The 27,899-nt window shown below is 39.8% G+C and overlaps 1 protein-coding gene across 1 annotated transcript in view; it reads left to right on the top strand.

Moving 5' to 3' along the window:
• Window positions 1-22,417, top strand: part of LUZP4 (leucine zipper protein 4) — a 40,730-nt gene extending 18,313 nt beyond the window's left edge. The window contains 4 exon segments of the mRNA XM_069464212.1: window positions 57-138; window positions 4,551-4,603; window positions 9,897-10,014; window positions 22,241-22,417. Of these exon segments, the coding sequence (XP_069320313.1) occupies window positions 57-138; window positions 4,551-4,603; window positions 9,897-10,014; window positions 22,241-22,417 (430 nt within the window).
• Window positions 22,418-27,899: the final 5,482 nt, after the last annotated feature.

Genomic DNA, 27,899 nt, shown 5'->3' with positions numbered 1-27,899 from the left:
TGTTTTCAAAGTAAAAGATTATTTTTTTAAATTGTCACCCTTTTGATTAATATCAGGGCTTTTATGAAGAATAGAAGGAGTGAAAACTACAAGAAACAGATAGAGCAAAGAGATAATCAAATGAATATGAACCGAAAGGTAAGTGTCAGCACTTTCAGCTTTATAACTCAGCATCTGTGTGGTTTTATGTATCATTTTCATTTGAATGGGCTTTCCCTTTGCAACCTTTGTTTCTTCTAGTAGTTAGTTTTGACATCTATTTCTACTGATGATTACTTTAATAAATTTTAAAACCTGTTTATTGACATCAATGTATGAAGAAGCCACATACCATGTCATATATTTCTACATGAGTCAAGTGTTTCTAGCCTTATAGAATAATTGCTTGCAAAGTTTCCTTCTTCCTTTCCATTTCCCCCATCCTACTTTATATTATTTAGTTTCTAAGTGGGCATTAGACAAAAGTAAGCAAAGATTATACAAATAATACTTATTAGTAGCACGTATTATTTTCTTTAAATTTTTATTTTATTTATTTAGGTATTTATTTTGAGATAAGATCTCACTCTGTTGCCAGTGCTAGAGTGCCGTGGTGTCATCATAGCTCACTACAACCTCAAACTACTGGGCTTAAGTGATTCTTCTGCCTCAGTCTCCCAAGTAGCTGGGACTGCAAGTGCTCACCACGAGACCCGGCTAATTTTTCTATTTTTTGTAGATACGGGGTCTCACTCTTGCTCAGGCTGGTCTCAAACTCCTGGCCTCAAGCAATCCTGTCTCAGCCTCCCAAAGTGCTAGGATTATAGAAGTGTGCCACCACACCTGGCTGCATGTGTTATTTTAAACAATGTGTTTTACAACCATTGTGTCCCTAGGACATTGCCTATTTTATTTGTAATTTATTTTTTGAAGATCTGTGAACAGCCAATTGCAAGAAATGATGTGAATAGTATACTGATTAAGCCAGTTAAGTCTATTTTGCTGGAAACTTCCATCTTTAATACAGAACACAGGTGTTTGACGAAAGCATTTAGATGAAATATTTTATTGAGTAGATTTAGTTCATACATGAAATACCTTGTACTTATTCCTGCACTGACAGTTGTATATTTTTTTCCAGTACCTTTTTACCTAGCTTAAATGGCAATGTGACATAGTGTAAAGAGGACTAGCCTGGGTCTCAGAGATTTAGTTTTCCTTTCTAGCTATTCCACTTACTACCTGTGTGTATGACGTTGAGTGAGTCACTTCCCCTGCTCTCAATCTTAGTTTTCTTCACCTGTAAAATGAAGGGATTAGAATGAAAGCCATCTATGAGATGTCAAAAGAGTTCTCAGCATTGTGGTGCAGTGGGTAATGACCAGGGACACTTGGACGGAATCATATTTCTACCACTTAATGCCATATTTCATGAATTCTCAGACACAACTTTTTTTTTTCAGGTTTTAACATCTCTGAGATTAGGAAGCATCTCACATTTAACCATAGTTAAATTGACAACTTTTAAATCTTTTCAGTGGTTCTTAAGATAATAGTGCATGTTACAATCATGGTTTCTTAGATTTGATGAAACATAGTAGCTGAAGAACCTTGGGCAAGTCTCTTTGAACCTGATTTCTCAACTATAAAATGGGAAGAATATGTACCTCATAGGTTGTTGTGATGATTAATTGAAATACATGTAAACATTTTAGGATAAAGATTGGATTACAGTAAGTACTATATAAATTGAAGTTCTTATTATTTTATCATTACTATGATTATGATTATATTAAATTATTTATTATAATCACCAAATGTTTATTATGGTCATATTGGTGTGATTACTTTTAAAAATGCATGCTTTTGAAAAAGTTCTTACATTTTAATTAGTTTTATATGATTTGTATTATATACACACACACACACACACACACACACATATGTTCAGTCATTATTCAAGTGATTTTCAATGTGAAGTGAGAGACTCCCATGGGAATATGGGGGCAAATATGAATATTCTTTAAATGGGAACAAAATCTATAATAGACTTCCAGATACAGTTAAAACCTCATAGGCATTTCTGTTTGCCCATTTATTTCTTGACTCTGATTTCAGTCCTAACATTCTACTAAATTTTACTATCAAAAGTTTTTTATTACTTCCTTCTTACCAAATTCAATGGCCTTTTCTTAGTTCCCTTCTTCCTCTACTTCTTTGTAGCATTTCATTTATTCATTCAACATTTAATGAGCACCTATTATATACTGGATATGTGCTATATACTTGAGAAAGAATATTTGCTCCCAGTAAAGAATAAATAATAAAAACACGGTATAAATGCTGAGATAGAGGTATGTCCAAGCTACTGTGGCAGTATAGGAAAAGGGGTCCCAAACCAGTTAGGGAGGTCAGGGAAGGCTTACTAATGGTTATAGAATTTGAGTTGAGTCTTAAAGGCTAAGTAGGAGTAAGCAAAGCAGAAAAGGTTGAAAAGACATTCCCGTTAGAGGAAACAACACGTATAAAGGTGCAGAAATGAGAGAGAGCCTGGCATATTTGGTAAGCTGCAGTTAGCTTAGTTTGTCTGACCGTGGTGGTTTTCAAACTGTGTACTGCAGAGTCCTGGGGGTAGAGAAGAGATGCCTCAGGGACCAATGAAGGCAGCTTTGCTTTTAAAGATTATGCATATTGGGATACCAAGTAAGATTTTATTAGAACTAGGGATTTTTCCACTTTAAAACATAGTTAAAACATCATTGAGCTCAAGTGTAAAATGTGTGGGCAGAACTGTTGAGAGGTGAGTGTGGAGGGGCAGAGAGTCAGGAGCCACATCGTGGAGTCTATATTGACGGCAGTGCAGAACTGTTGACAGACTTTAAGTAGGGAAATGACATTATTGACCAGTTTATTTTAGAAATAATTACATTAACTAAAACTCATTTTTCCCAATAGTTGCTAATTCTAGTTCCTGCTCTCATTTCCCTATTTCCATGGCTCCTATTCCCATTTATACTACTCTGGCTTCTCTACTACCTAGTTATACTCCTTGATAATCTGCCATAATTGCCACTGGTTCCCATATAAACTATCCCTCCATTCTAGTGGCATCCTCCTCTTTCTTTAGTTCTTGGCAAGGTCACTGTTAACTAGTATCGCCAGTAGAGTATGGAGTGTGGGTACATGAGGCTCTCTTTAACTTATGGAAACATTGCCATTAGACATACATTCATCTTGAATTTAAGGCTGCCTTTAGCAGCACGTTTACTTGTAAACATTAATATGTGCTTCCAACCTAAACATGAACTTTCTTTTTTTTTTTTTTTTTTTTTTTTTTTGAGACAGAGTCTCACTCTGTTGCCCAGGCTAGAGTGAGTGCCATGGCGTCAGCCTAGCTCACAGCAACCTCAAACTCCTGAGCTCAAGCGATCCTCCTGTCTCAGCCTCCCGAGTAGCTGGGACTACAGGCATGCGCCACCATGCTCGGCTAATTTTTTCTATATATATTTTTAGCTGTCCATATAATTTCTTTCTATTTTTAGTAGAGGTGGGGTCTCGCTCTTGCTCAGGCTGGTCTCGAACTCCTGAGCTCAAACGATCCGCCCACCTCGGCCTCCCAGAGTGCTAGGATTACAGGCGTGAGCCACTGCGCCTGGCCTAAACATGAACTTTCTAATGAGAGAATATTTGATCTATAAACATTAACTGTCAAGAATACCTACATGTGTTGTGCTTTTATAATCTACTTGCTCTGCAGACTTTCTTGCTGCTATTATATTATTTGTAGGGTTCTTAATACCAAATCCACCTGCAAACTATATGGCTAGGACTTTATGTAAAAATAGCTGGACCACCCCAAACACCCGCTACATATAACTGGATGCACTGCACCAATTCAGTTATGAAGTGATCTGGGCCATTTAACATTTGAATATAATACTTTGACTATGCTTTGGTCTGTTTCATTGCCCACATATAGGTATAACCTATGTTGTCATTTACAAAGTCATTTCAGGAATAAAGGATTTAAATGAATTATTGGAAAAATTCTAACTTTTACCTGAAATGTCTGATGGGAGTAGAAGTGAGACTTTCTAAAATTAAGTTATTGGGACCATACAGTTTTCTACCTCACTTAGTCACAGGCCTATTATATATAAAGATTTTGAGGACACCCTTTGTAGATTTTATCTATAACTACCATCCTTTCCCTACATCCAGACAGGCAGTGTTTGGATCCAGGCTACATCAAGATCTTAGAGAGTTTTCTTCTGGGTCACTACTAGATATAAGGCCTTGGGGAAGTCATTTGATTGTTCTGAATCCCAGTTTTCTTGTCTGTTACTTGAAAGGGTTGGACTGCTTGATCTCTAAGTGGGTCACTGGCTTTGACATTCTTGTATCTGTGAATAGGGGTGAAAAATCTTAAATTGAGTGTTAGGCTGAGAATCAAGCAAAGAAAATATTGTCATTGAAAATGTTGAGTCAATTTTAAATATAGACAATAAACACCTTGTACTGAGTAAGGATGAAAGACTTTTGCATGATTCGTTTCAACTTTTCTCATTTAGCTGACACCAGAAAATGAGCACGGCTGCAATCAAAATGATAGAAGACCTGCAAGGTAATTGCAGACAGACATCTGTATAACTGCATTTGATTATTCCTAAGGGAAAAAATGAAACAAAAAAGAATAATTGTAACTTCCAGCAGGGGCCCTCTAGAATCTTACTCTGAACAACATAATGTTACAGCAAGTGTTACAGCGAGTGGTCCCGAGGACAAACCGAGCAGCACACGGAGAATCGGAGAATCAAGGTTTATTCGCCAGCGGGCTCATAGGGGGTCTCGCCACCAAATTCTGAGCCCCCCTACTCAATTTTTCCCACTTTTATTAAGCTGGGGTGATCCAAGGGGAGGGGTCTCAGGTTTCTAATGCCCACTAGGTAACAACAGGTTAGGTTAGTTTCTGCACCAGGTAATAGGTTTAGTGTTATGCTGATGTGCCAAATGTTAGGTTAGTGATATGCTAATGTGCCAGGTGTTAGGTTAGTATTATGCTAATGTGGGTCTTCCCTGAGGGGTGGGGGTCTCAGGTGGCTGCTGTGCTAAGTAATAGATGGGGGTTTTCCTTATCAATAACAACTTCTGTAAACAATCCTAATGCAGAGCCAGAAAATTCTTAAGTAAAACAACTTGGCTTGATTTTATTTTTACTTTTGAAATTTCCATGCATCATTTTCCTATGGTGAGTATAAATGTCTTGACATTATACCCTTTCTGTTTAAAGCATGCAAGAGTTGTCATCTCATCCCAAAAAATTCAGTGCCATGAAGATTTTTCCTCATTTTTAATCTTAAGATTTAAAACTCTTCTGCTCTTTAATAATAATATATACTAGACATGCTAAATAAATTCCAGTGTTCCAAATGATCTTAGTTCCAAAGTTGTTTGTAAGGAATTCTCACTGGTTTACAGAAATAACATTGATTAGTGATTAGCTATTAATAAATACATTGTTAAACTATAGGGTATGGGTTATAGCATCTGATGTGGCATTACTAGGTTAATTTATAGCTACTTGTGGCAATAGCAAGCAGTTTCAAGAGATGAATACATAGGTCAAAGTGGGGAGTAGGACATGATTGCTATCTCATTTTAACATCCCTCCCGGCCTGATAATTTAAAAGGACGCACATTCCTCGGGTAAAAGTTTTTTTCTTTTCTCACCTATATACCTGCTATGTATGTGAGAGATACTCAGGGAAATCTCCAAGAGTAAATCACAGGAGTAGATCTCAAAGAGTTGTGTTACACCTGAGGCTTAAATACCATCATTCCTGAAACAAAGAAAGAAAGGCGTGCGGAAAGGCCAGTTGTAGGAGATGGTAGGGGGTGGGGGGGAAGTAGAGTCAACTTGAGCAAAGTTTGCTGCGGATCCTTCTCTTCCTGTGTGTGAGGGAGACACCCTTACAAATGGAGATTTCCTTTAAAGATGTAAATTTCTCTTACAAAAAGGTAACCTCCTCTCTGTTTTCAAAGCTTCTTTTGTGTCTGCTGTTTGTCAAAATAATTAGCTGAGAAAAATCCTCTGGAAAAGAGGCATATTTTGAGTATATTCTGGGGCAGCAAGTCCTTAACCTTATCAGTAATATCAGTAGCATCTGTGTATCCTTTCAGATCCACAACCAGGAAAGGGAAGAATGCTATTACACCCCCTTTGAAATGGGCCTCACCAAAGGCATCTGTGAAAGGATTGAGAAAGCTGTGGACCTAGAAGCAGATTAATAATAATAGTTGGCATTTACTGAGTGCCTATGTTATGTGCTAGGCACTGTGCTAAGGAAGCGCTTTTACATTTGTGATTTAATTTAGTCCCAGCAATCCTGTGCAGTAGGTATTGTCAACAGAAAAGAAGCCAAACTCTGTAAAATAATTTAAAAAGGTTTATTCTGAGTCAAATTTGAGAACCACAGCCCACAGTGACATCCAAGAAGCCTCGAGCAAGTGGACTCGCTGTGGCTGGGTTACAGTTTGGTTTTATACATTGCAGGGAGACAGGGGTTCCAGATGAAGTCATAAATCTATACATGCAAGGCATACATTGGCTTGGCCTGAAAAGATAGGCCATCTCAAGGTGGGGGGGGGGGAGGATTTTTACAGGTTGTAGGTGGGTTTAAAGACTCTTTGACTTGTAATTGGTTCCAGACAGGAAGCTTATCTAAAGGCTTGGAATGTCTTAAGATAAGGAAGTCTGTTAATCAGAGATAAGCCACTGGACATGTATTTGTTGTGTAAATTGAGGACCTGCAGGTTTGTCTTGCATAGACTTAGGCTGGTCAAGGAGTTACAAACGGATATCTAGAGGAAGGGAGGGGGCCTGATGAGGCATGTCTGACCTTCCTCTTCATGGCCTATAATTCAGTTTTAGGATATACCCTTGGCCAAGAGGGGGTCCATTCAGTCAGCTGGTTGAGGGGAAGCCTTAAGATTTTATTTTAGTTCACCGTATTAACATTGTCATATTACAGATGAATAAACTAAACCTCAGTAAGTTACTGTTATAGCAAGTGTTTCAGCGGGTGGTCCCGAGGCCAAACTGAGCAGCACAGGGAGAGTCGGAGAATCAAAGGGGTCTCGCCACCAAATTCTGAGCCCCGTCTACCCGATTTTTCCCACTTTTATTAAGTTGCGGTGGTCCGAGGGGTGGAGTCTCAGGTGACTAATTTGCAGCCAGGTAACAGGTTAGTTGATGCACCAGGTAATAGGTTTAGGGTTATGCTGATGCGGGTCTTCCCTGAGGGGTGGGGGTCTCAGGTGGCTGATGTTCCAAGTAATAGATGGAGGTTTTCCTTATCAGTACATTATTATAACTTCCCTGAAATCATACAACTAATAAATAGAAGCTATATTCAAATTTGGTTTGTATGGCTATAAAACCTGTGGGCTTTCTACTCTCCCATATTGTCTCTCTGCAAGTACAAGAAGTTAAATTCTCTAAAATCTTAGGGTATTAATAGTTTTCTATTGCTGCTTAAACAAGTTACCACAAACAACAGCTTAAAAGAGCACCCATTTATTATCTCACAGCTCAGATTTACAGGCATGCTTGGCTGGCTCTCCACCTAGGGTCTTATAGAGCTAAAATCAAGGTGCTGGCCAAGCTGCCCTCTTATCTAGAGGCTCTTTGGAAGAATCTGCTTCCAAGCTCATTCTAGTTATTGGCAGATTTCAGTTCCTTGTGTCAGGTTTTAGTCTGAAATGTGGGTTCTTGGCAGACTCATGGCCAAAGAATGACCACACATGGCAAAGTTAGGCAAGCATGAAAAGGAGATTTATTGAGGAGAGAAAGATAGGATTATAGAGCAAGAGCAAGATTTAGGTTTACAGAGCATGATACATATGCCACAGACGACGACCAGACTCATCGTTGCAGCAAAGGAAGAGCAAATGGAAGAGCACAAAAAAGGGACTGCTTATGGTCTGCATCTTATTTTATAGTCCCCGCATTGGGACCTCCCTTGTGGTTCAGACATCACCATGGAACCACTTTGGACAGTTGGGAGTTGCATGACCTGAGCCTTACTGTGCATGTAGATCTCCCATGAGCCTCTCTGAAAGCCCATTTGGTGGGGGAAGTGAATCACAGCAGCACCCACTTTCGTCCCTAGGAGACCTGGAGTCACTTGCTATCTACCTAACACTTGGGGTTGTGAGAATGAGGTTTTCGTTTCTTTGCTGGCTGTCAGCCAGGGGCCACCCTGCTTCTAGAGGCAGCCTGAATTCCCTCTCATGTGGCCCCTTCATCTTCAAACCAGCAAGAGCATGTCATGTCCGTCTTACTCTTTGAATCATTCTGACTTCCTCTTTTGCCCCTTTTGCTTTTATCATATGGTTAGATTAGGCCAACTCAGATGTATGTCGTTAGAGAAAATAAAGAAAAGGAAAGAGAAATTACATATAAAAATTAATTGCGGGCCGGGCGCGGTGGCTCACGCCTGTAATCCTAGCACTCTGGGAGGCCGAGGTGGGCGGATCGTTTAAGCTCAGGAGTTCGAGACCAGCCTGAGCAAGAGCGAGACCCCACCTCTACTAAAAATAGAAAGAAATTATATGGACAGCTAAAAATATATATAGAAAAAATTAGCCGGGCATGGTGGTGCATGCCTGTAGTCCCAGCTACTTGGGAGGCTGAGACAGGAGGATCGCTTGAGCTCAGGAGTTTGAGGTTGCTGTGAGCTAGGCTGACGCCACGGCACTCACTCTAGCCTGGGTAACAGAGTGAGACTCTGTCTCAAAAAAAAAAAAAAAAAAAATTAATTGCGAAACATTTATTTAATTACTCAAAGCACTCTCTCCCTTTTTCCCAAAACAAACACACTTTTGGTACAGTTGGATCACAGAAGGAGCATTTATAACCAGACCCCTGCCCAAAAAAAAAAACAGTGAAAAAATACCTGACTTATTTAAAACCACTGACTATAACAGCTCAACTGCTGACATCCAGAGAACCACATGGCATTTGGGCTTTTGTTGTACTCTACCTCTGATAGAGTGTAACTACATGTGGTAAACATATTCCCTTGAAATATTTATCCACCCATTAAAAAGTTTTTCTGTACTATTTATTTACATGAAGATCTGTTATAATGAGATGAACAAGAACCAGACCCACTAGCAACCATACAGGAGGCCCTGTATTTTCATTTTCATTCTGCCATGTTGCATACCTCTGTAATGGGGCAGAATGAACATTTTTGATAGCTGGGCTCCTTTTCATATTAATTCCTGTATATCCATGTGCTCCAACTACATTTTTAGTAAAACAACTTCATTAAGATATAATTTTCATATCATAAAGTTCACCAAGTTAAAGTATACAATTGAATGGCTTTTAGTATATTAACAGTTGTATAACCATCACCATAATCTAATTTTAGAACATTTTCACTGTCTCCAAAAGAAACTCCATACCTATTAGTAGTCACTCCCCATTCTCTCCCTTCCCTCACCTATCCCTAGCCCAAGGCAACCGTGAATCCATTTTCTCTTTATATGGAGGCTATGGCTGCTTTTGTTCCAAAATACTTATAGGCATAATCATACTTTAAAAATAGAAAAACTGCTTTGGCATGTAAAGAGTCGAAAAACTCATGTAAGGATTTTGAAATAACAATATAAAAAATCTAGATTAATGCATGCATTTGATCCTCCTAAATGCTGCACAAATGCTCCCTGATTCAGAACTTGGAATCTTACTACTAAAAGGAAGCTTGAGGATTCTTGAAAATATACCATCTTCATTTTACAACTGGTGAAAATGAGACTTAAAGAGGTTAAGTTGAATGATCCAAAATTGCTCATCTAATTAGTGGCTGTCAAATATGTTTTTATTAAATACTATGTTTAATTGACAGATCCATAAAACGTGAGATTAAAGATTTACTCTCAAATAAATATGCTACAACCAAGAGTTCTCTGTATGAGCCCAAAGGAGTAGAGTTGGAATTCAACTATCAAGAACTGGGTAATCAGGTAAATTTAATAGAATTGCACAATAAACTTTTCACGTGATGTTAAAGAATTCATGTCTATTTTAGGTATCTTTTGTGTATCGGAAAAAACGTGGTTAAGCAGAACCTATCTGGAACCGTTAATACGTAAGAAATCTCTTCCCTGTGCTAAACCTTTGTGAGAGACACAAAGGTCAAGAAAATAAACCAATCTCAATTACTTATTTTTTAAATGAACTTCAAGTTGAACATGGATTTAGTCCAGTCTACTGCAGCTGTCCCTCAGTATCTGTGGGGGATTGATTCCAGGGCCCCACTGGATGCTAAAACCCATGGATGCTCAAGTCTCTGATATAAATGGCATAGTATTTGCATATAACCTATGTACATCCTCGCATATATTTTAAATAATCTCTAGATTACTTATAATATCAAATACAATGTAAATGCTATGTAAATGGCTGTTATACTAAATTATTTAGGGAATAATGATAAGAAAAAAAGTCTGTACATGTTCAGTACAGATGCAACCATTCATTTTTTTTTTTAACATTTTTGGTTTGCTGTTGGTTTAATCCACGGATGCAGAACCCATGGATAGAGAGGGCCAACTGTATATGTTTACATCTGTGGTGGCCTTAAGTCTCAACATAATTCTCACTTATCAAGGAGAGAGCTATGTCTACCAGGCCGTGTACTAAAGCAAGAAAGTATACTAATGTATTTTTAAAGATTTTCACAGCAGGAGTTGTAACCAGAAGAATTTTCTGTCAACCTTCAGTTAGCAACAGGGTAAATTAATCAGAGTACACTATTCCATCCATGTTTTGATTAATTGTGTTCTGCATAAAAGTATATGACCCATAAGTGGAAAATACACGATATATAGTAATAAATATAGACTACTTGTGCCTCAAAGTAGTACTAATCTGGTTTCTGATGTAGGTTTTGGGGTGACGTTGGAAAGGGTATTTCTGGAAGGTGGAGAAAGAAACTTAGGCTCAGTGGCAGTCTATATAAGGATGAAACTGGAAATTAAGTTTTGGATGATCTTTGAGGTACCAGTTGGCTGTAGACTAATAACATCAATTGGAAGTCACTTGGCCCTAGGGTTGTCTTCACAAGGCAGATCACCAACTCCCTAGGCACAGTCAAAACATTTGATCTACAATGCATAGAAGTAAGTCTGACCCTCATTCCACTGTGGAAACTTACCTATTTACTCTTTCTTCCCTGCTCTTCCACTATGCCCTTCGATGCCACTATTTACCCTATAAGAACCAAGAGGTGGCCTCAATGGCATACCAGAGATCAGGCAACCAATTCGTGCTTCTAAAGTCACAGAGCAGTTTCTTCAAACTCTGAGGCTCCCACTTCTCACACAGAATCTTCTCCAACTATCCCCTGTCTATTTTTAGTAACCAAATTTCATGAGTATTTTGTAAGATTGTTAACCCCCTAAAGTTACAGCTTTTCTTTCCTTCACAGACTAAACTTTCACTCAATCAGAGATTCTCTAAGCTGAGACGTAAAAGAATAACATTCAACATCTGAAGACCGAAACGTCTGTTTCTCTTAAAGGTCTGCTGTTAACAGGGAGATTGTAGTGAATTATATTGAGAGCATTCTTTCAGTATTGAACTTCTTACTCTTGTTGTGAAAGTATTTTTTCCTTATGTAAGTTTTAATATAAGTGATCTGCCAAAACTAAATGTTTACATGGAAGAAAAAAAATGTTTAGCTTTGTTTGCATAAAAGAACAGGAAAGTGAGCAAGAAAGAATATGATTTTGAATGAGGGATTTTAGAAAAACAGCCATATGTACAGAATTGTATGTCTTTTCAACATTAGAGAATTTGTTTCTTTGTTTTAATTTGTTTCTTGAGCTCTAGAACCTACCTTTGAGTCTTAAGGCTCCATTTCATCAATCTAGCAAAGCAATTAATGAGTACCTTTTTTGAAATATTCTGTGCCTCAAAGTTCAGTTACTAAGAATGATTTTTGCTATTTGACTACTAAAATGCTAAATTTGTATCCTAGCTTTTGCAGTTTTTCTAGGAATTTGTGCTTTTACTTTTGATGTGAACTTATAAGACTTAAACTCTTCTGTCATTTTTTCTGAACACATTTAATAAATGAAATTTAAATATAAACATGACTCTTTTCCTGTCCATTGATACATGGTGTCCCAAGTAATAGTGATCCTGATATGGGCAGATTATCAAAGTGCAATTTGGACCTCAGCTACTGTGTCCAGCTAAAATTATTGTTAGAGTATACTAAAAATGCTAACTTTATAACTATTTGGTACTTCCATGTAAGACTGGTGTTTTTTAGCCTAATTTAACAAATTCTGTCTTCACATTTAATAGTTAATTGTGCAAGGAAAATGTAATACAATATAGAGATATAGGAAAATTGGAGTCTAGTCTGGCTCCCTTGTACCATTGCTTTCTGAACCAAATTAACAGACAGTAAAGACTTTCATACTAACACATGAGTGGATTAATAAAATGTGGTATATGTATACCATGGAATACTACTCAACTACAAAAAACAATGGTGAACTAGCACCTTTTATACTATCCTGGATAGACATCGAGCCCATCCTTCGAAGTGAGGTATCACAAGGATTGAAAAACAAGCACCACATGTACTCACCATCAAATTGGTACTAATTGATCAGCACTAAGGTGCTCACATGGTAGTAATACTCACTGGGTGCTGGTCAGGTGGGGGGTAAACCCACAACTAATGGAGGTGGAGCAGAGCCCTCTGTATGGGGGAAGGGCACACTTGTAGCCCTGGCTTGGGCAAGGCAAAAGCATTACATGTAACCAAAATGTTTGTACCCCCATAATATCCTGAATTAAAAAAAAAACATTGTGTTGAGAAGCAAAATGATCATCAGTTTGATTTAAGGTCTGTAGACTTTGCTGTAGCATTGCTAGAGAAAGACAATATGCCTGAAGCTTCTTAATGTAATTTGTATCAAGTGATTTGGAGAGAGAGTTTTCTTCTGGTCATAAAACAATACACGTTAGTTGCAGAAACCTTATGAAATACAAAATACCCAAAATTATCACATACACACATACAACAATTATAATATCTAGGTCCATATTTATTTTCCTGTCACTACGATTTCTTCCACAGTAAAGCTTTTTACGGTATTTATCTAATTCCCCATTGATGGACAGTTAGGCTGTTTCCAGTTTGAGTTTTTGTAAATTATGCTTGTGATGAGGTTCCATGCACCTATCTCTTTGCAGTACATCTCTGATTCATTCCATATGATAATTTTCCAGAAGTAGAGTTGCTAGGTCAAATAGTACATATTTAGAATGTTACATGTATAGGTAAATTGCTGTACAGAAAGGTTGTACCATATGACATCCCCACTACCAGAATATGAAAAGGCTTGTTTTCTCATACCCTCATCACCAGATAATACAGGATACATATACTGTTTTCTTTTCTTTTTTTTTTTTTTTTTTGAGACAGAGTCTCACTCTGTTGCCTGGGCTAGAGTGAGTGCCGTGGCGTCAGCCTAGTTCACAGCAACCTCAAACTCCTGGGCTTAAGCGATCCTACTGCCTCAGCCTCCCGAGTAGCTGGGACTACAGGCATGCGCCACCATGCCCAGCTAATTTTATATATATATATATATATATATATATATATATATTAGTTGTCCAGATAATTTCTTTCTATTTTTAGTAGAGACGGGGTCTCCCTCTTGCTCAGGCTGGTCTCGAACTCCTGACCTCCAGCGATCCACCTGCCTCGGCCTCCCAGAGTGCTAGGATTACAGGCGTGAGCCACCGCGCCCGGCCCATATACTGTTTTCTATGTCTTGTTTGCTGATGGGTAAAAACAGGTAATGAGAGACATCATAAGGCAATGAACCTACCAATATTTTGCAAGCTTCAAATGGTCTTTTTTCTATGTTAAGCAGCAGCCATATATTAATAAGTCACAATTCTCTCCATCTCTACCTTAAATAACTTTAAAAGTACAGGAGCACAAATGATCAGTTTGGACAATGCCCAGAGATAAGCACTCTAGCCATTTGGCAGCATGTGAACAAAGAAACAGACAAACCGAGTTTTCTATTTTTGCCTCACCAATCCTAGCCTCCACCAATCATAGCATTAATTTTCCAACTGTGGTCTTCAGACCAGCATTATCAGCATCACTTGGGAACTTGCAAAGTCTCAGACCTCACCCAAGGTCCATTGAACCAGAAACTCTGATGTGGGCCCCAGCAATCTGTGTTGTAACAAACCCTCTAGAGAATTCTGGTACACACTAAAGTTTGAGATTATACAGTATACTACTCCTCAGTGGTAAGCAAAATTCCTACCCAAGATCAGGTGAAATTATAGTGCCTACCCCCTGTCTCCCTCTCTCCATCTGTCTCAATATTTCTACTTACTTTTTAATGTATCAAGCTCCTTCCTTCACTCCCCTCTACTACATTCCCACTCTAACACTCTAGCTAATAAATAATAGTGGATGTTGGGTGACCCTCTGTTTGGCTGGGTCTGCAGGACTCCCTCAGTGTGGTCACCCTCATCTGATCCTAGGGTTCCTAGAGATAGGGCCTATCATGTACCAATTACAATCTGTTTATTGGTTAGGGAAGGGGGTAAGTAATCATGGTATGGCTGGAAGTGGCACAGCTGGGATTTGAATCCAAATCTCTCAAGTCTCAGTGTAACAGGGAACAGCCTGAAGGAAAAAAAAAAAAAAACAGCAAAAATATTTTCTGTCTCTTTAAAACTTCCCCCACTCTTTTTGGGAACTGCAGCCTGGCCTGCATTCTTGTCTTAGGCAGGTGGTCAGAGCCTTGGAGGAATGTCTTTTGTCCTTTGTGTTCTTTGTGTTACAAGAGATAGCTCAACCTTCCCAGGCCTGGCACTGGCCTCCCAGATGGGCAAGGGACACGGTCTTTGTCTTAGACTGAAATGAGCAGAGATGGGCTGATTAGACAATAGCCTAGAACTGAGGGCCCTCCCTTTGAAAGCTCTGTAGCTCTGCTTATGGACAAGAATTTGGATTTTGAGACGAGAATGTCTACCATTTCCCTCCTTTGCCAGCAAAGTAATAAACTTCTCTGTTTCTCCTCAACCACTTGTCCTCATTTTTCTGATGTGGCCTCGCATACAAGTGCCCAACTTTCGGTAACACCAGAGCCCATATTCTTAACCTCTGTAGCATTCATGCCTTTGCTTCAATATCGTCTCTTTCCAGGATGCTTTTTCCCTCCTTTGCTGACTGTGGACCCTGCTCATCATTGAAGATGCAGCTCTTTTATGTGAAATGGATTTAAATGGGGGAAAACCATACAAAGTTGTCTCTACATGGTCTGGCCCCTTTGCGATTGATCCCTGGCTGTGCTCTTCTATCTTATTTCCTTCTAGTTCTTATCTCCCCCACACCCTTTCAGCCACACTAGCTTCCTTGCTAAGCCTCTAACACAGTAAGCACGCTTCTTCCTCAGGGCATTTGTACTTGTCTCTGCTTTGGACACTTTTTCCCCTAGAGCACTCTTCCCCAACACATTTGCATGGCTTCCTCCCTCTGGTCATTCCAATTGCTGCTCAAATGTCACTTTTTCCACTATCTCAGAGGGAGCTTCCATGACCACCCTATCTGAAATGGCACTCTAATCACTCTATATCCCCTTATCATGCTTTGTTTTTCTTCACATCATTTGCCATGATCTAACTTTTAATTATATCTTCATTTGTTTATTGTTGCCCCTAGCCTTGAATTGAAGTTCTGTGAGGGCAGGGACTTTCTAGATTTTTTCCTTCACTGTTTTGTCCCCGGTGCCTAACAAAGTGCCTCGTGTGTGTGTGTGTGTGTGTGTGTGTGTGTGTGTGTATAGGAGGTGTTCAATAAATATTTGTTGAATGGAAGAGCATTGCCAAAATGCAATAAACAAAGATCAGAAAAAACGGACCAACACATGTTAGAATGTGGGAACAATCGGAAATTTGTGTTTTCCCACATTCACTTTAACATATTTTACAAATTTTTGAATTTACTTACATTAGAAAAAGAATACATTTGTCGATAAAATAATAAGCCATAAGAGTATTTAAGTTGCTTTTTGATTTGTACATCTTAGACCTTTAGGGGGGATTTGTTTGTTTTTTGCTGTGAGTCGACTTGGCAGAAAGATTTCCCTACTCCAGCTGAGTGCTGAGTGACAACCAGCAGATGGCAGCATTCAACTTCCAAACAGCCTTCCGCCAACCTCTCACAAACTGCATTAAAAGAAAGAAAAGAAACCCCTTATGATTAAACAACTTGTAGTATGTTTGGATACTTCAGAAAATGGAAACTTGTTTGAAGCTGGAAAACATTTTATCCTTACAGCATAGTTTCCCAGTTTAATTCTGATAGATGATCTTCAGGCTATTTAAACAACGAATCCTGAAAGTCCACTAGTAAAGAGGAATGATGGCGTAATTTTGCATTTCTCAGAGCCACACTTGGCAGTTGTGGTAGTGAAAATCAGCCTTCTGTGGAAATGTTTTGGCAGCTGCTTGCAAAGGATGACTTTAAGACCTCTGAACAATTCCCCTCCTACCCCTACAACTCTAAATAATGCTCCCCAAAATCATTTTCCTTTGCCAGATAACTGGGGAACACTAAACACTTGATCCATTTTAAAATTTAAATATCCCTACACGAATTTAAATTGTCATAGAATGTTAATGTTGTTAAGTGATAAAATCTTTTTTTTTTTTTTTTTTTTTTAAGGGAAAGAAGTCTGAGACCGAGGGCTTAAACAACTTTCCCATGATCATATAGCTAGTTAGTGGCAGAGCTAAGTAAAACAAGGTTTATGTCTCCTACCTTCAGCCTGGTGTAGGCTTTGTCTTTGTTTGTATTTTGCTATATATCACACTGCTTTGCTTTATGAATATATACCTTGCAATGGTATGCTGTCCGGTCTTGCTTTAAAATATTCCAACAGTCTGGCCGGGCGCGGTGGCTCACGCCTGTAATCCTAGCACTCTGGGAGGCCGAGGCGGGAGGATCGCTTGAGGTCAGGAGTTCGAGACCAGCCTGAGCAAGAGCGAGACCCCGTCTCTACTAAAAATAGAAAGAAATTATATGGACAACTAAAAATCTATATAGAAAAACTTAGCCGGGCATGGTGGCGCATGCCTGTAGTCCCAGCTACTCGGGAGGCTGAGGCAGGAGGATCGCTTGAGCCCAGGAGTTTGAGGTTGCTGTGAGCTAGGCTGACGCCACGGCACTCACTCTAGCCCGGGCAACAGAGCGAGACTCTGTCTCAAAATAAATAAATACTCCAACAGTCAATAAATCACCCATTCAGTAAAATATAATTATATATGTATAAATTACATATTTATAAATAAATAATGTATAATATATGAACATTCTATAATAAAGATTTTTTAAAAACAAGTTTATCTTATTATACCTTGGTTTGAATAAGTATACTAGACTCTTATGAAAGCATATCCAGATTAGAGAACCAAAGAAAGAACGTAAAAAAAGGAAGAGTGGAAAATGGAGAGTTTGAGAATGTGGACAAACTTCTAATTCCTTCCTCATCTAAGTTGCGATACTTGACAGAATTGGTTGTGTGATCTTAGGGAAGTCATTTTCCCTCTATAAGCTTGTTTCTTTATCTGGTAAGTGGGGTCTTTAGAAAAGATGGTCTCAAAGGTCCCTGGAAACAATACACATCTCAGTTCCTCTCCCCCCCCAAAAAACCCAAATATTTAAATTCCTCTTTGAATTTTCTGAAAGAGATGACAAAGGACGCCTCAGATCAGGCCAATGTCCCATGGTCCTGACTAGATCATTTCAGACAGCTAAGTGGTCCCATGACCCCGTGGTTCTTCAGAAGGCTCCAAGGCCACCAGTTCTGAAATGGGCCAGAAGTCTTTGGCAAGCAGCCATACTTGCAGTTTCCACATGGCCTGAGGAGGCTACCCAAGGAACATGGCTTTGGGCCACTCCCATGGCCACCCCTGACTTCCATTTGAATGTAAGAACATGGCTATAGGAAACCAAAGTTTAAATCCCATCTCGGCCACTTCTTAGATGTGCGTGATCTTGGTTATTTCTAGTTGTCAATTTCCCCATATATAAAATTGTTGTGAGAATTAAGTAACATAATAAAGTGTTAGCACAGTGTCTGCCGCATACTAAGTATTCAATAAAGGTGAGTAGGAAGGTAGATAGAGATGTAGACAGAGAGGAGATGGGGTAATATATTTATGATACTATCAAATTCTTGGCCGGGCGCGGTGGCTCACGCCTGTAATCCTAGCACTCTGGGAGGCCGAGGCGGGTGGATCGCTCGAGGTCAGGAGTTCAAGACCAGCCTGAGCAAGAGCGAGACCCCGTCTCTACTAAAAATAGAAAGAAAGTATCTGGCCAACTAAAATATATATATAGAAAAAATTAGCCGGGCATGGTGGCACATGCCTGTAGTCCCAGCTACTCGGGAGGCTGAGGCAATAGGATCGCTTGAGCCCAGGAGTTTGAGGTTGCTGTGAGCTAAGCTGATGCCACGGCACTCACTCTAGCCCAGGCAACAGAGTGAGACTCTGTCTCAAAAAAAAAAAAAAAAAAAAAAATTCTTGCCCTCCAGGGGTTCATCTCCTTCCCATTCAAGTTGCTAGTCATTTCTGTACTCATTGCTTCAGTGGTGGTATATGACTATCATAAGGCATAAACAGTGGGATCTTTCTGCCTTAAGAGGGCAAAATCTTCAGGAATGGTAGGCTGGAGACAGCTCCAACTGGCTCCTTGAGGTGAAATTAACAGAAAATTAAGCTTTTTAAAATGAACAATTCAGTGGGACGAATCTAGTTCCAAAACATTTCCATCACTCCAAAACAAAACCCCATATCCATCAAGCAGCCCTATTCATCCTCCCCCCAGCCTCTGGGAACCACCATTCTACTTGCTATTTCTATGGATTTTCCTATGCTGGATATTTCATATAAATAGAATAATGTGACCTTTTGTGTCTGATTTCTTTCACCTAGCATAATGTTTTCAAAGTTCATTCACCTTGTAGTATATATCAGTACTTCTCCTTTTTATGGCTGAATAATGTTTCATTGTACAGATATACCACTTTTGTTTATGCATTCACCAATGAATAAACAGTTGGGTTGTTTCCACTTTTTAGTTGTCATGAATAATGTTACTATGAATATTCCTGCATAATTTTTGTGCATGTGAACATATGTTTTCAATTCTCTTGGGCATATACGCAGGAGTAGAATTGCTGGGTCATATGTATAGATGCCTATAATCAGCAATCCTGAGCCAGTTGGAAATAAGCACATGAAAAGACATTCAACATCATTAGCCCTCAGGGAAATGCAAACCCAAACCACAATGAGCTACCACTTCACATCCACTAGGATGGCTATGATCAAAAAGGCAGACAATAACAAGTGTTGGTGAGGATATGGAGAAATTGGAACCCTCACACATTGTTGGTGAGATAGGAAAATGATGCAGCTGCTTTAGAAAACAGTCTGGCAGTTCCTCAGATGGTTAAATATAGAGCCTTTGCATTTGTGAATGTTTCCTGGGCACGGGAGGGAGTGGTCAGGGCCTGAACAGAACAGCTAGAGAGCCTCCCCCTCCTCCTCTGGGGGTTTGATAGTCATTAAACACATGCCCATTCAGATAGACAGAGGATATGTGGATATGATTGATATTCATCTCTTTGGTGTCACTGTCACATCCTACCCCCACCCCCACCTCTCATCTCCCTAAGTGGTAGGCATTCTATTGCAATAGGAATTCTCTCCAAAACAACTGGTGCAGAAAAGACCACCTATGCAGTTCACATGTATTTTCCTGCTCCTGGATCTTATTCTCACCATTCTACTTCTGGAAATGCCTTCCTCATTCTTTCCATCCTATCTAGATCTTTCCCATCCTGTCAGATCCAGGTCAAATCCTGCCTTCTCTGTAAAGTTTTTTCTCAATTAAATCTAGGATAAAAGTGCCCAGTGACTTGGGAGCATAGCTCCTAGATATCCTAGTATTCTTAACTAAACACCATAAAATGCTGCTTTATTTAACTTAATATAGTAAAACACATGATTTTTTGGTGATATGTTCTACCTAATGCTAGAGAAACGGTGGCAGGCACAAAGAGTTTAAGAAATAATTAAGGAAGATAAATTTATTTAGTATTATTATTATTATTATTATTATTTGAGACAGAGTCTGACTCTGTTGCCCAGGCTAGAGTGCCGTGGCGTCAGCCTAGCTCACAGCAACCTCAAACTCCTGTGCTCAAGCGATCCTCCTGCCTCAGCCTCCCGAGTAGCTGGGACTACAGGCATGCACCACCATGCCCGGCTAAGTTTTTCTATGTATATTTTTAGTTGTCCAGATAATTTCTTTCTATTTTTAGTAGAGACGGGGTCTTGCTCTTGTTCCGGCTGGTCTCGAACTCCTGACCTCGAGCTATCCTCCCGCCTCGGCCTCCCAGAATGCTAGGATTACAGGCCTGAGCCACCCTGCCCAGCCAAAGAAGATAAACTTAAAATGAAGCAAATGTGAACAAAATTTTGTGTGTAATGCATTGGTGAAAGACTTTCATTGTTTGATTTTACTTGGAATGCTAATGCTTTGTGGCCATACTGTGTGCTTTCCCTTGGGTAACAAATAAGTGGGATGAGAAATAGTCAGGTTTGGTTTCTGGTCCTAACTTAGTTGCTAACTAGGTATATCATCTTTGAGCTCCCTTAACCCTTCCTGTAAATCAACTGGAAAATTAGAATGGTACTACTTATTGATAAACAATTCCTACAGATTCTGTCTTCTTTCCTTTGCTACCTCTTTTCTCCAATATCAATTCCCTGGTTCACACTTTCGTCATCTTTGGCCTAGGCCCTTGCTACTCAAAACGTGGTCTTCAGCCAAGGAACAGCTTGTTAGAAACGCGGAATCTCAGGCTTTACTCCAGACCTACCAAATCAGAATCCACATTTTAACAAGATCTTTAGGTGATTCATATGCACATTAAAATTTGAGAAGCACTGGCCTAGACTAATTACAGCCTCTTAGCTGGTTTCTCTGTCCCCACTCTGGCCCCTTCCAGTCTACCTTCTACATTGCAAGTAGGAAGATCTTTTCAATAGGCCAAGATTATATTACTTCCCTATTTAAAATCCTTCAGGAAGGCTTGCATGGTGTCATACGCTTGTAGTCCCAGCTACTCGGGAGCCTGAGGTAGGAGGATCCCTTGAGCCCAGGAGTTCGAGGCTGCAGTGTGCTATGATCATGCCTGTCAATCGCTACCACAGTCCAGCCTGGACAACATAGTGAGACCCTGGCTCTAAAGATAAACAAATAAATAAAATAAAATCCATCAGAGGCTTCCTATTATAAAATAGCAATATAGAAAGAGGATAGGCACTAGAATCAAACATATTTTTAATAGGTTCAAGTCCTGCCTGAACCATCTACTAGTGTTGTGACTTTTGACAAGTGATACAAACTTCTTTCGGTTACAGTTTCTTCATTTGTAAAATGGCAAACAAAAAATGTCTAACCTCACAGGGTGGGGTGACAATTAACACATTGACTGCTACACTGGGAAAAAAATTTTCTTTGGGGCCAAGGTGTTTTATTATGAAAAATAGAATAAAAACTTTGAAAACAAAATGATCTTTTCTAATTTAATGAAAAATTTGTTATCTTTTATTGTTTTCTGTGCATGAGTTATACTTGAAAAATAGTTCTCACGGCTCCTAAGGTGAAGAGACATGTGAGTTACATATGCTTCACGAGGCCCCAGGCTCAGAACTAGCGTGAGTTAAATACAACTCATATGGCAATCACTGTGTTAAATGAGTCTGTATATGCAGACATTTTTGCAGATGAAAATGTAATGCTTGAGATTTAGTTCCAAATAGTCCATGACAGTGGAGAGGGTGCAGAAAGGAGCAGAGATGAAACAGGACTGATGTGGCAGATTATGTTTTCCAAATATGTCTGCAACAATATTGCCCATCCTATGTGCTCTTCTACAATGTGACCTTGCCACCCAGCCCCCTGGAAGAGGTCGAATCTAATTCCATTCTCTTTGGATCTTAGCAAGCCTTATAACTCACTTGGAACCAACATAGCAGAAGTGATGCTGTGTGACTTCTGAGGCAAGGTCAGAAAAGGTCATGAAGCTTCCACATAGTTCTCTTGGGATACTTGCTCAGGGAGAAGCCAATAAGAAGTCTGACTACCCTGAGACCGTCATGCCAGAGAGGCTACATTTAGGTACTCCAGTCGACAGTTCCAGCTCCTCTCAGCCGTCCAGCCATTCCCATCAAGGCCTCAGGTGCAGGAATCTTGGACCCTCTCGACCAGCTCATCTACCAGCTGAGTACTACTGAGTGGCTGTGGTGCCACAAGGAGCAGAATTGCCCAGGCAGGCCCTGCCCAAACTCCTGGCTCCCCAATAGCTGGATGTACTGAAATCCTTGTTGTTTATGCCATTAAGTTTGGAGGGTAGTTTTTTTATGCAGCAATAGGTTACCAGAACAATTGGCATGAGTTGATAATTGCTGAAGCTGGGTAATGGGTACATGGAAGTTCATTATACCATTTTTTCTGCTTTTACATGTGTGTGAAATTTTTTATAATACAGAGTTTTTAAAAAGAAAATGTATGTAAAGTACTCAGCTCAAAGTTCGTAGTCAGTAATAGTAGCTACTGTTATTGTGAATGAAAGTCGTCACTAAATGGTAGCTGTTACTATTGTGAATGGAATGAAGTTCAAATTTGGTAGCACAGCATTCAAAGTCCTTTTGCTAACCTGGCTCCTGCTCCTTCAAACTCGTCTCTCACCAACTCACACCTTTTGCTTCACTCTTACATGCTCCAGAAATTACCAGAATACTTACAGTTTTTAGAATGTGGCATGCTGTTTTATGCCTTCATGCTACTGTCTATGTTGCTTTCTCTTTGGGGGGATATTTTCCCATCTTTATTCCCATATAATCTTTCAAGATTCAGCTCAGATGCAACCCCAACAGGGAAGCTTTTTCTGACACAGAATTTGTTCTTCTAGTTGTTAGGCCCCTACTCTAAGCAAACTTCCTCCAAGGTGTCGAGACTAGTTTATTATGTTTCTGCGTGTGCTTGTCTGTTTCCTTTTACCAGACTGTGAAATCTTCCCCACTGTGCTATGTGTGGGGATTCAGTGGGGAACATGACAAAGTCTTAACACTCTTGAAGCTTACGGTGTGAGTAGGGAAGTCAGACAATAAACAAATAAATCTATAATTAAATTGTGATAAGTCCTATGAAGGATACAAGCAGGATATGAGGAGAGAAGGGGTGGGGGGGAAAGGGAAGTTCGCTCTGAAAAAATTCCACAAAATGATGCTTGTGTTGAGCCGGGAGGATGAGTAGGAGTTAACCTTATTCATATGTTTAAGCCAAGGCCTAGCACAAGGCTTGGCACGTAGTAGGATGCATTAAATACTTATTGAATGAACTAACTCTGCCTCAATCACAAGTTTCTTGTGAGGATCACATGTGATAACATCTGCAAAAGTTCTTTGGAGAGTATAAAGTACAACACAAATGCAACTTTATTACAGACTATATCCTGAGAGGATAGGAAGCAGAATTCCCTCTTTCATCAGTAAACTTCTGCAGACAAGCAAGTTCTGCCCTAGCCAAGCGTATCCAGGCATACAGTCTTCTTCCCAAACATAATTTTCCCAATCTGTTTGGATCATCAACATGGCCTTTAATGAGATACAGGAGGGAGTAAACACATGGCTTGTGTGGGTGTAGGTTTGGATGAAGTCCTATGGCAGGAAGGCAGCCAGCTCTAGTGCATTGACTTGAAGATCAAACTGGATGATTTTCAAGGGTGGAGGGGGGGATGCTAAGGAGAGTGGGAAGTGGGGAAGGTGATTAAGAATAGTAATACTAACTCCATGTTTGCCCCTCAATATGATCTGAATCTATATTCAAGTGCCTGAGTTCCTCCTCTCCCTTTTCTTTACATCCCTGACTTATGGTTGTCCAAATGTCTCCTGTTTTCAGTAAAACCAGAAGAGAATTAACACATGTTTAGCATCTATTATGTGAAAGACACTAAGATGTGTGCTTTTTTTTTTTTTTTTTTCTTTGAGACAGAGCCTCACTCTGCTGTCCAGGCTAGAGTGCCGTGGCGTCAGCCTAGCTCACAGCAACCTCAAACTCCTGGGCTCAAGCGATCCTACTGCCTCAGCCTCCCGAGTAGCTGGGACTACAGGCATGCGCCACCATGCCCAGCTAATTTTTCCTATATATTTTCAGTTGTTCAGCTAATTTCTTTCTATTTTTTTAGTAAAGACGGGGGTCTTGCTCTGGCTCAGGCTGGTATGGAACTCCTGACCTCGAGTGATCCACCCACCTTGGCCTCCCAGAGTGCTGGGATTACAGGCGTGAGCCACCGTGCCCGGCCTAAGATGTGTACTTTTAAAACACAAAAAGAGTCAGGAAGTCAGACCATCTAGACTTATAGCCCTCACATCAGAATACCCGAATCAAAACAATCTATTTAAAGTGTATTTACCTTAATTCAGATACTTTATGTCCAGTAAGGTAGGCTTGCCTATCCCTCAATCAAAATTACCATTACGGCCGGGCGCGGTGGCTCACGCCTGTAATCCCAGCACTCTGGGAGGCCGAGGCGGGTGGATCGCTTGAGGTCAGGAGTTCGAGACCAGCCTGAGCAAGAGCGAGACCCCATCTCTACTAAAAATAGAAAGACATTATATGGACAACTAAAAATCTATATAGAAAAAATTAGCCGGGCATGGTGGCGCATGCCTGTAGTCCCAGCTACTCGGGAGGCTGAGGCAGTAGGATCGCTTAAGCCGAGGAGTCTGAGGTTGCTGTGAGCTAGGCTGACGCCACGGCACTCACTCTAGCCTGGGCAACAGAGTGAGACTCTGTCTCAACAACAACAAAAAAAAAAACAAAAAAAAAAAAACCAAAAATTACCATTACACAAGAAAAATATATTGCCATACTGCATGCAAGTTGTGTGCTTTCTAGCCCCAGCTCTCCCTCCCTCTGTGAGAAATAGGCGAGTCTATTTCCCACTCTGCATCTCAGGCCCATCTGTCCATGAGGGCGTGGATGATATAAGTGATTTTCAAACTGTGTTTCTGTGGGAATCTAAAGTTTTGAGCAGGGGACTCAGGGGACGCTGAGGGTAAAGAGCAGAACTGGCAAGGAACTAAGTACACTCGTTTTTGTTTCAACCAGGGCAGCTAAATCCTGCTTCCATCTTTTTATTTATTACTCTTTCTAATACGGTTTCTATTGAAATAAGTGTTTTATTTATAAAATATTTTTTTTCTAACCACCGAAGTAGCTATCTAAGACTTATTTCTGTGCTAAAATTCTATGGTTTTAAAGGAATTCTGTAACTAGTCAAATATTGAGTGCAATAATGTATTTCTAAAGGAAAGTATAGCTTAAAAAGCACTTCGATACCATTATCTCATTTGATACCCAATACAACCCCGAGGTTTAAGGAATGAGAGATCAGGAGAATGGGAACTCTTTGCCTGAGCTCCTGCAGTGAGGGAATGAAAGAACCAGGACTGGAAACCAGGTCTTCTGTTGTTGATTGCTTATCTAGTCTCCACTGCATTATATTACAACGCTTCCCAAAATTTCGTTCTGGTACAAAACAATGAAGGAAAAAGTCCCTCAGAAGCAATGTTGGGCAGCATAGACACTGCAGTCAGAAAGTTCGTTGGCACCCTGGGAATTTCAGTTACAGAAGTGGAATTAACTAACTATACCTTCAATATGTTCAATTCCCACAGGCCACACTTGGAAAGTACCCAGCCAGAGCACTGAGCTGTTCCTCCTATCTTTCTACAAGAGAGAACTTGTCAAGGAAAATGATGTAACTGGTCATCTAGTCATTCCCATCTCTCCATATGGGATGACAAGAGAATACACAAATGCCTTGTTGATTTCTTAAGCAAAGATCTTAACTTAGACCTTTACTTAGATGGTTATGGCTGGAAAGAAACAGAGATTACTGAGACCAACAATACAAAACTAGGAATCCAGAAAATTCTACCAATGGACACAGAGCTGGCTTAGTGGCAAATTTAGGACAAAGACCTTTGGACGCAGCATGGTATAATGAAATGAATGGACCCCTGAGTCAGATAGATCTGGGCTTGAATTTGGACTCTTGCTTTTCCACCTGTGCAGCTTGGGGCAGTTTACTTAATCTCTCTGAGCCTCAGCTTCCTAATCTGTAAAATTGGAATAATACCTCATAAGGGGTATTCAGAAAGGAGTAAATGAGGTAATTCCCACAAAACTTCTACTGGGTGTAAATTCACTTAATTTTGCTAAGCCTCTCTTTGGAATGTAGACAAAAATAACTACTTTGTAGGATTAATACCCATTTTGTAGACTTGCTGTGGTTTTAATGATATTCCAACTATTTACCAACTGGTGGAGCCCCGCCACTGGCCAATCAGTGCAGCACCTGCTGAAAACAATTGGTTTGACCATACTGGTGCATAATTGCTGCACAGCCAATATCAGCCTTCATGTGGAAATTAAATGACATGAAACATAACAGATATGTAATGAATTATATTTATGTTTCTTTCCCTATCTGATCTTTTAGTCCTCTTTCCATCACATTAGGCTACTTAAGTAGAGGAATTGAGCTCCTCCCCCATGTGAATTACATAAACTGTATTTGTCTCTCTGATTTCTTAATTTTATTTGGGTTCCTTATTCAATAATGCTGTTTTAATGGAATACATTTTATACTCCAATGATTTCAAATTTTCATTTCCATGATAATACCAGAGTGTTCATAATATCTATTCTAAGGAACTTTGGAAGAGTAAGTTACACATCTTGTGAAGCTGAAATAGAGTGAGCTCACTCAAATTATCTTTGAGGAAAAGGTCTCTGTGTGATGTGAAAAGGTTGATGTTTCTTGGAAAAGAGGCCAAAAGAGCCCAGGTCAGACCTAGAGTATGCAGTGGTTTAAAAAGGTATAAAAAGAGTTGGAAATAGGAAGAAAAAAAAGATGCTACAGACCTCTGGAGTCACAAATTGGTAACTAAACAAGTCCCTAATACTATTGGCATAAATACCTGAGGAAGGAAGGAAGGGTGAGAAGAAAGAAGCCTTGTTCTTCTTTGCACCATCGCCAATAGGACTTGCTTTTGATGTTTCCACCACAGCCCAGCAAGCTTTACGTTGCACCTCACGTTGGTTCTCAAAATCGTCTCTTAGAGAAATCTCTCTGCCAGAGTAGACTGTTCTGTGCCCAATAAGTAACTATTAATAATTACAGCCTAGTGAGCTACCATTTACAGTTACTGTTAAAGTATTGTTCACTGCTTTTTATTGTTAAAATGCTGAGAACCCACTTCATAGTATTCTACTATTCTTAAGTAGTAACAGAAAATGGCTTCTGGATATATTTTTGTTTCCTTCTTGAAAATTACTAAGGAGCTGTGAATAATGTCTGGTTAGGGTGGAAATGGCTTAGAAAAGGAATAAGTCAACTGATCAGCCAGTCCACCAAAAGTCAAAGAAAGACCTGTTGCATATCCAGCACTGAGACACTTCCAACTCTGCCTTATAAAGCTGTTGCTCTCTCCGAAGTCCCAACTAGTCCTTTCATCTTTGCCTACTTCTCAAGTTGAGGCAGGCATCTAAGTTCAAAAAAGAGATCCCTTTTTGTTTGGAGGAAATAGGACTTCGCAGGCATTATGGAGAGATTAGTGGCAGCTGGGAGCTCTTCCCAAAGGGTCAGCCCTCATCCTGATTAGGTCACCTGAAAAAACAAGGGAATCTTTAACTTTTAAAAGCGAA

This window comes from Eulemur rufifrons, chromosome 30 (assembly GCF_041146395.1).
Source record: "Eulemur rufifrons isolate Redbay chromosome 30, OSU_ERuf_1, whole genome shotgun sequence".
NCBI lineage: Eukaryota > Metazoa > Chordata > Mammalia > Primates > Lemuridae > Eulemur > Eulemur rufifrons.
This window is presented reverse-complemented; position numbering and strand designations above follow the sequence as displayed.